This window comes from Columba livia, chromosome 1 (genome assembly GCF_036013475.1).
Source record: "Columba livia isolate bColLiv1 breed racing homer chromosome 1, bColLiv1.pat.W.v2, whole genome shotgun sequence".
NCBI lineage: Eukaryota > Metazoa > Chordata > Aves > Columbiformes > Columbidae > Columba > Columba livia.
Window position 1 is genome coordinate 171,623,723 of NC_088602.1, and position 8,499 is coordinate 171,632,221.

Here is an 8,499-nt window from a genome sequence, read left to right on the forward strand (position 1 = left end):
AGAGAGATGCAGAGACCAAGCCAAGGGTTAACCTCTGCAGGAGGCCGTCTGCAACAGATCTGGTGGAACATGTCATGTGTGCAAGGCTGGCTGATGGAGCCTGTGGAGGTCAGGGGGATGATGCCTGCACAAAGAGCTGTGTGCCGTGTCATGGTTAGATCCCATGTGGGAAGCTCTGAGTAGCCAAGCCATAGTAGAACAAGTGTGAGGTGCTGATCCCTGCAGCAGTGGAGTCTGCAAGGCTTGTCCTGCAGGATTGTCCTGCTATTCAGTGTCAAGATTAGATATCTGTAGGAAAAAGGGGTATGTGAGGGTCTCTGGAGAAGACAGATTTGCTTCTAGGTAGGACACAGACTCAGAAGTCTCTTAAAAGTGGCTTATGCCTCAGGATAAGGGGGTTAAAAAAAAAGAAAAAAGAGGATGGGAATTGCTAACTGTGATTTCCAGTAGAAGTTGCTCCCAGAGGCAGCAACTGTGCCCTGGAGCAGCGTGGGGTCATTCCAGTGCTGCTTCAGCCTCTCTTGTGCAACCATCTTGCCCCAAAAGCACCACCGTTGTCAGAAGTATTTTTAATTTGACCTTCACTAGTCCAGGGAGGCAGTGGTGGTGCAGAGCTCGGTCTGCATGGAGCAGCGTTGGGTGCAGCTCTGAGCAGTGAAACCCTGAGTGGCAGTGACAGGAATTGTGCCCCTTGCAGGCAAAGGAGAAACATTTTCTTTAATGGAAAGCGAAAGTCTCTGGCCTGGCAGATGCGCGTTAGATCCCACCATGTGGAAGTTCAGGTGTGATTCCTTCATGTCCCATCAGAGAGCAAAGGCTGGCTGCCTCCCTGCAGCCCCAGTAGAAGCTGAAGCTGGAGAGATTGTTGCTGGGCAAATGACCAAACTCAAAGCCTGGGGGGAGGCTGGGGCAATGGCAGATGTGGCCCTGGGTACCTGGTACCGCATTTTACCCTCCCCATAGTCCTTTAGTAGAGCCCAAGCCCCTTCCAGGGAGGTGTTGGTGCCCACAGGGTTGGCTGAACGGGTGGGGGCTCCTGGCTGGGGAGGTGGTGGTGAGCCTGAGCAGGGGGGAGCAGGGCGAGTTGGACAATGGCCAGAACTGTGGTGTGGTGACGGTGACTGCGGTGGCTGGTTTCACATCAGTGGATGTATGGGGTTGCAGCTGAAGGGTGGCCAGGGGTGGGGCAGAGGAGGTTGTGGTTCCAGTGGAGGTGGTCAAGGTTTCCCTGGGCCCTGAAAGCTCCCAGCTGGAGCTGTTCCACCTTGCTGCCCTTTAGTGGGAGGGCAGTGCTCTGGGAAGAAGCCGGCCCCCAGCGCGGGCAGGAGGTGCGGCTGCCAGGTCAGCTCAGTGGTGGCATGGGGGTGGCAGTGGGTGGTGGGGACAGGCTGGAGTTGGGGCAGCAAATGCAATGCTGCTGCAGAAAGCAGGAGCAGGTTGGGGAGCACGTGGGCCTGGCTGTGCTGGTGGCACGTGCAGGGGCAGGTGAAGACCACCAGAGCATGGCTGTAACACAAAGCAGATGCAGCTCCCTTCACCTGGCCCTCCATGAAACAAGCCACCACCCCAAAACAGGTCTTGGTGATTTGGTGCAGGTGGTGAGCTCTGCAGGGTGACCAGCCTGGGGCAGTTTTCTTCCCTTGAGACCTATATCCCCAGTGGTCCTCCCCACACAGCAGAGCAGAGATAAGCACGAAAGCTGATGCCCCAGAGCTGCTCATCACATCACTGCAGTTGGGCAGTCACCCTGTGTCACCTGAGCACCCCCGAGAGCCCACAGGGATGGAGGGGACTCTGGGCCAAGGAGACTTTGGCCATACAGCAGGGGGGAGGGTCACAGCCCCTGGGCAGTGAATCCATCACCCACAGGTGGCAGCAGGATGGGATGTACTGGTTCTGGCAGCTGGGACTGCTGAATAGGGGAAGGGCCTGGAAGAGAAACTTTAGTGTTGAATCTTCCAGATTTTTGTTGGGCTGCAGAGCTGTTCATGTTCCCTGTGAAATGATGGAGTCGGGGAGCAAAATGAAGGCCTCCATGGCCTTCTGCAAGGAAATGATGTTTCATACAGGCACTGCTGTCCCTGGCCTTTCTGAAACAAGCAGAGAAGCAAAATTTGGAGAACTTGGGGCTGCAAATGTGGCAGGGCCCTGCTGCCCAGTTTGCCAGCTGCCTCCTTCCTTTTGCTCAGGCTTACCACTGCTGTTGCACTTTTGTCTGGATGTCACCTCTCTGCCCTGCACCTCTGTAGCTCCTGTGACTTACACAACCAGGAGAGAGAAGGCAGAGCCTGGGAAACACCGAGAGCAAATCCCACCCCGGCTGGTGCTGCAGCACGCCGGGATTTGGCTCCCCAGCAGCGGTGCTCCCGGGCCTCTGCGAGGCAAGGGGCAGGCGATGTCTGGGTCACTGCCCTCTCTCCAGGGGTGCTCTACCCTTCCTCCCCCCCTTCCTCCTTCTCTTCCTCCTGCCGCGTTTCTGGCTCCGTCCGGTGAGCGCTGCTGGGAAAGCAACACAACGGGGCCCATTCAGCTCTCGCTTCTGCCAGGAGAGCAAACACCGGCACAGGAGCTCGGCAGCCGCTGGACGGCGGGGGGGACTCGTTTTCCCCTCTTTCTTCGCTGCCTCTTGAGGTCCAGGTACCCCCCAGCCCCTGGGTGCACGACCACCCATGTGTGTGGGAGGGGGTGGCGGGTTGGTGCCTGGCCCATGGCGGTGCCCAGGCTCAGGATGGGGTCTGAGCTGGGGACATTGCATTGGTGGCACTCGCTGCTGACTGCATGGGAGGGGTGTGACTGCAGTGCTGGGGAGGCCAAGGCAGGGCTGGTGGTGGTGGCAGAAGGGCAGAGTGGGGACATGGGACTGGGGGATGATTAGCCATGGTGGGCAAGGGGATGGGCATTGTGGTAGCTCCACGGGTTTGAGCCTTGCAGACTCCATTGCTGCTCCCCAGAGCTCGGTGGGGGTGTATTGGACACATCTACAACACTGCTGTCCCTCTCTGTGCTCACCCCAGCCCTGGCCCTTCCCCAGCACCTCCTGCCCAGCCAAAATTAACCCATCCTTCCTGCAGCTAAACAGTGGAGAGCTATTTCAAAAACTGCTGTGAATAGCTTGGAATTGGGGGGGTGGGGCAGGTGGGAGACACTCACCTGGGGAGGTGGAAAGTGGCTGGGGTGGCAGAGATGGGACATTTGCAATTAAAACAAAGGTGGCAGCTCATAAATTTGGTGTGATCACATCCCCTGCATGGTTATGCCTGATTGCCTTACAAAAAAAACCAACCCTCGATTGCAGGAGGAATATTAATATTCTGTATAGATCAAGACCATTTTATGCTAGTGATATAAGAAGAAAAAGACAGAGGTGTCTGCTCCAAGCCCACTCCCCAGGAGTGACCCTGTGCTCCTGCTGGGCTCCTTGCAGTTTGTCCCAAACCTCTTTCAGGGAGTGTAGATAACCAGGGGAAAAAAGCTCTTTCCAAGTGGAGCCTTGCTATCTGCGACCTTCACTTTTCACTCTCAATACTTATCTTCTCCTTCTGCTCTGTTCCTCATTTATAACCTGAAAAGTCATGGTGTGAGCTCAAGGAACGATGAGACCTGCCCCACCAGGTCACAGCAGTGCCCCTCATGGCACCCGGTGGCAGTAGGCGATGCTGTTTGGGGATGGAAGGGGCCTGACCCCTTTGCCACTCCTCCCCAGGCCTCACTGCAGCCTCTCCCCAGCTGCAGGTGCCTCAGCCATGGGGCTGCCCTGGGGGCTCCTCCTGCTCGCGCTGGCACTGGGGAGGTTGGCTGCCGCCCGCTGTCCCACACCCTGTGTCTGTGACAACCTCCGCGCCCAAGTCCTCTGCCTCCATGGGAACCTGACAGCCATCCCCGAAGCCATCCCACAGGTGAGCAAGGGGACAGGCAGGGGATGGGGGAAGGAGGTGGGGATGGCAGCCCTCAGGTAACTCAGTGTTTTGTTTTTGTGACGGACAGCTCACCAAAAACCTGGACCTTCGGGGCAACAGCTTCATGGTCATCCCGGCGGGAGCCTTTCTCGCCACCCCATACCTAACACACTTGGACCTGCAGCACTGTAAGGTGGAACGGCTGGAGGAAGGGGCTTTCCGGGGACTGGGGAGGCTGGTCTACCTCAACCTGGCCTCCAATGGCATAGCCTTCCTCTACCAGGAGTCCCTGGATGGGCTGTCCTCCCTCCAGCAGCTCATCCTGAAGGGGAACCGCATAGAGGAGATCCAGCCGGGTGCTTTTGGCCACCTGGGATCCCTCACTGTCCTCGACCTGAGGGCGAACGCCTTGGTCTACCTCCCAGACATGGTCTTCCAGGGCCTGCAAGTCCTCAGGTGGCTCCGGCTGTCCCACAACGCCCTCCACGTGCTGGGCAGTGAGGCCTTCGCCGCCCTGCCCGCCCTGCGCAGGCTCAGTCTGGACCACAACGAGCTGCAGGCGCTGCCCAGCGAGGCCCTGGCCAGGCTGGATGGGGCAACTTGGCTGGACCTGGGCCACAACCCCATCACCTACATGGCCGAGGAGGCCCTGGCCATGGCCTCACTGAAGCACCTCTTCCTGGACCATGCCGCCCTCCAGGATGTGGCACCCGATGCCTTCACACACAGCCCTCAGCTGCGCACGCTGGACCTCCGTGAAAACCAGCTGCAAGGGCTGCCGCCCCTGGCCGGGGCCAGGAGGCTGGAGAGGGTCAGCCTGGTCGGGAACCCCCTGCTTTGCTCCTGCCTCCTGCGCCCCTTCCACCGCTGGCTGGCAAGAGTGCGGGTGCAGGTGGAGGGGGCCTGTGCCGCTCCCCTCGCCCTCCGTGGACGCCCCCTTGACTCCCTCAGGCCCCCCGAGATGAGATGTGGCCGCTCCCAGCCAACCCCCAGCCCCACCATGCCGTCAGAGCAGTCAAGGGTGGCCAGCAGCGGGCACTGCCCCCTGGGGTGCTCCTGCTCCCCGGATTTCCATCACGGGTCCTGTGAGAACAGGGACCTGCAGGAGATTCCTCAGGGCTTCCCCCGGGACACCCGCCTCCTTGACCTGCGCCAAAATGCCTTTGGGACAGTTCCGCCAGGCGCCTTCCCTGGCCTGAAGGAGCTGGTGTCCCTCCACCTGCAGAGCTGCAGCATCAGGACACTGCACCCTGGGGCGCTGCAGGGGCTGGAGAGCCTGGTCTACCTCTACCTCACCGACAACCACCTCTCCACCTTGGCAGCCACTGCCTTCAAGGGTGCCCCACAGCTGGCGTACCTTGACCTAGACCGCAACGCCTTCACCCACCTGCCCTCGCACACCTTCCAGCTCCTGCCCAACCTCATCTCCCTCCACCTGCAGCACAATGCCATCGGGGAGCTGGTGGACAGCGACTTGGCCAGGGCAGGGGGGCTGCGCTGGCTCTACCTCGCCGGGAATGCCATCCAGCACATCGCCCCCACTGCCCTGGCTCCCGCCAAGATGCTGGAGAAGCTGCACCTGGAGGGAAACCACCTGGCAGAGGTGCCCACAGCTGCACTGCAGGGCTTGCCCGCACTGAGCGAGCTGAAGCTGTCCCGCAACCCCATCAAGCGCCTGGGGGATGGCGCCTTCCTGCCCGTGGCCTCCAGCCTGCAGCACCTCTACCTGGACAACATGGGCCTGGAGTGGGTGCGTGTGGCTGGGGACCCCAAGGGGCAGGGGCACCGCGGGGTACAGCCACAGGTCCTGTCTTGTTCCACCACCCAGGGCTGGTGGCCCCTATAGAGGCATCCAAACAGATGTCCCCAACTCCTAAGGCTTTAGGAGAGGCTCTGTAGCCTGGCCAGGAGAAGATGCTTCCTCAGGTTTGGCCAGAGCGTTGTCTTGCTCCAACCTGTTCCCCTGGGACACACTTGCTCCTTCTCGTGCTTAAAGACACGCCACTACAGTGGGGTCCAGACCATTCCCCAAACCACCTCCTCTCCCAGCCCTGGATTTATTTCTCCTGCTGTTTGTAAAATCTGTCCTGTGGGACTCTTCACCACTATACCCTGAATTCTTCCAGCCTCTGAAGAAAGCTGTGTTAGCACCACTCTCACAAGGACCACGCACCTTAGCAGCGTCCGGGGTTTGCTCTAATACATCCTGCATGCCACCTTCTTTCCAGGAAGACTGAGCAGGGCCCAGTGAGTCCCAAAATCGGTTAACTAATGGTCCCAAAGCACATGTGCTGCCATTTAAAACAGCTCTTTCATGGGTCACCAGGTTCAGGACAGGTTCTCTTGGCCCCTCAGCCTGATTAGCAGTGCAGGGGCCGAGATTTGCTCCTAGGCCTCCATCAGGACCCCTTGACTCACCCTCACTTCGTTACAGATTTCCCCTGGTGCCTTCGCTGGCCTCGGTCCCAAGATCAGAAGCCTTTACCTGGAGAGCAACAAAATGAGCAACATCCCTGACATGAGCAACTTCACAGGGTTGGAGATCCTCAACCTGAGGGATGTGCCTTTCCACTGTGACTGCCAGCTCCTTCCCCTGTGGAGGTGAGTGCTGCAAGGGGGGAACAGCCCTTGGGGGACAACCATGGGGACAGCTGGACCCTTGCCACACCAGAGGCACAGGCCCATGGCACACTGGCCTTCTTGTGTCTTCTCCCATGGTGGTGAGACAGAACATGCACCTCTGTGCAAGGGTGGAAGCAGCCTGGGCTTTCCTGGTGTAGGGAAAGCAACCACAAGCTGGGGTGGGCGGGTACTCAGATATTCAAAGGTCACCCAGGTGAGACGCTGAGCAACCTGGCCTGGCTTTGAAGGGACCCGCACCCACTCATGGGCAGAGTTTCACCTCTGCCTTTGCCCCATCCCATTCCTTTCCCTGATCTTCTGCCACGTTTCCAGGTGGATCAACACACTCAACCTCCACATAGGGGCCACCTGTGGGTCTCCTGCAGAAGCCCAGGGGCTGAAGGTGAAGCTTTCCACCACTTTCCTCACCTGCCCTGGCTGGGGCCGAGGTGAGGCTCGGGGAGCCAGGCCTGACAAGACCAAGGCCGCAGGCAAGCCCAGCAAGAAAAAGAGACCAGGAAAATCACCAGCCAGGGGCTTCAAGAGGAGCAGAGCTTAGGACGCGTGTCCAGGACACAACAGGGTCGTACCCACAGTCTGGGGAGAGTGGTTTTTCTGCTTGTCCCCACTGCGGTAACAGGGATATTGCACAAGGTGCAAAGAAGAGAGCCTGGTGACACCAAAGTGACGCTGAATTGCCCAAGACAGGGTGTGTTTTTGCAGGACACAGAGGTACGCTACCCTGGAAAGAACTGGTGCAAAAAGCTTTCGTATTGTTTGCAGCAGGCTTTGGTGACTTGACCAACAAAGCCAAATCCTTGCTTTTTCTTCTCAAGGCTCCCTCCAGCCATGTGGAAAAGCTGGAAGCCACAGGTTTGTTTTTGTTTTCAAGAGTGCTGTGCTTCCGCAGCTTCCAGAACGATTAAAGAGCGGGACTGCAAACAGCACCAATGCAAGATCCTGCACTGCCTTGAATCTCAGAGCAGAAACTTAAAATTACTCTCAGAGAAAACATTGCCTGAATCCCCAGCAGCTCCTCAGAATTAAAACATAAGCAGATTGAAACGTTTCTATTTCCTGCAAAATTTGATTGGTGGAATGGGATCACTTACAGGGTAAGCATAAGCGATATGCCCAACCTATTCCCCATGGCAGCCCAAGCTGGGAACCCCAGCCCCATTTTCAAGTCAGAAGCTGGTTCAAATTGGGAAGGCTTTAGAAGGCAAACACTTCCAGCCATTAAACAACTGTGTGGGGTACGGAAATGTTAGTGCAAAAACGAGGAGGAAGCAAGCCAAAGTTGTCTGGAAGTTCTCCTGGAAAGACAGGTGGTCCTACAAGCCCTTTGACAGAAACCCTACACCCCCACCCCATTCACCCCATCCCCATTTCCCCAGGAGCCCAGAGCCATTGCAGGGCTCAGTCCAGGATGGGCACAGCTCTCCTGCCTGGTTTGATACAGACCCTCTGTTCTTTTTCTGGTCGTGTTTAATTGCTTCCCCCACTGCCTTTTTTGTCCCTCTCCCGTTAAAGACTCCATTTGCCTCTTTAGAAGGGAAAAGAGGAAGACTGGTAATTACTCCCCGTTTCTACCCTGTGTTTTCTAGACAGTTAGCTTGCAAATTTTTCAGTTTTGGTCATGAGCCACTGTGCAAAGCAGGAACTATTTTGGCATCACGGGCTCTTGTCTGGAAGCTCGAGGGGAGCATGGCCAAGGCAGAGCCCTGAGCAGCCACCATGTCCCCGTAGGACCGGACAGGGCACTTGCTGTATCCCACTGTGGCACTGACAGGCAGGACACACCCTCACACATAGAAAGTCCACAGGAACTTGCTACAGGAGATTTAAAACTGTTTTTCATCATTGTCACCATACTGACCTTCCTGATTTCTATCCTGAACTTCGATGGCCACTCTGGGGAAAGAGAGAGATGTTATAGTTTTGCCCTAAAACTGGAAATGGCATCCCCTGCCTTATGCTG

The 8,499-nt window shown here is 57.4% G+C and overlaps 1 protein-coding gene across 2 annotated transcripts; it reads left to right on the top strand.

The window, feature by feature from the left end:
- Nucleotides 1–2,327: 2,327 nt before the first annotated feature.
- Nucleotides 2,328–7,583, top strand: CHADL (chondroadherin like). 2 transcript variants are annotated; one of them, XM_065046364.1, is made up of 5 exons: nt 2,328–2,637; nt 3,727–3,896; nt 3,985–5,646; nt 6,331–6,497; nt 6,852–7,583. In XM_065046364.1, exons 2-5 carry the CDS (start codon nt 3,744–3,746, stop codon nt 7,075–7,077), a joined length of 2,208 nt encoding a protein of 735 aa, XP_064902436.1. In that variant the 5' UTR covers nt 2,328–2,637; nt 3,727–3,743; the 3' UTR covers nt 7,078–7,583. The 2 variants fall into 2 exon arrangements, with proteins under 2 accessions (XP_064902436.1, XP_064902430.1); XM_065046358.1 differs by lacking the exon at nt 2,328–2,637 and having other exon boundaries at nt 3,525–3,896.
- Nucleotides 7,584–8,499: the final 916 nt, after the last annotated feature.

Bases quoted from the DNA above. Each gene is read 5' to 3' on its own strand.
- CHADL (XM_065046358.1), top strand. From the start codon at position 3,654: ATGCTGTTTGGGGATGGAAGGGGCCTGACCCCTTTGCCACTCCTCCCC. The intron at 5,647-6,330 runs GTGCGTGTGGCT...ACTTCGTTACAG, and splicing joins ACAACATGGGCCTGGAGTGG to ATTTCCCCTGGTGCCTTCGC. The intron at 6,498-6,851 runs GTGAGTGCTGCA...CCACGTTTCCAG, and splicing joins CAGCTCCTTCCCCTGTGGAG to GTGGATCAACACACTCAACC.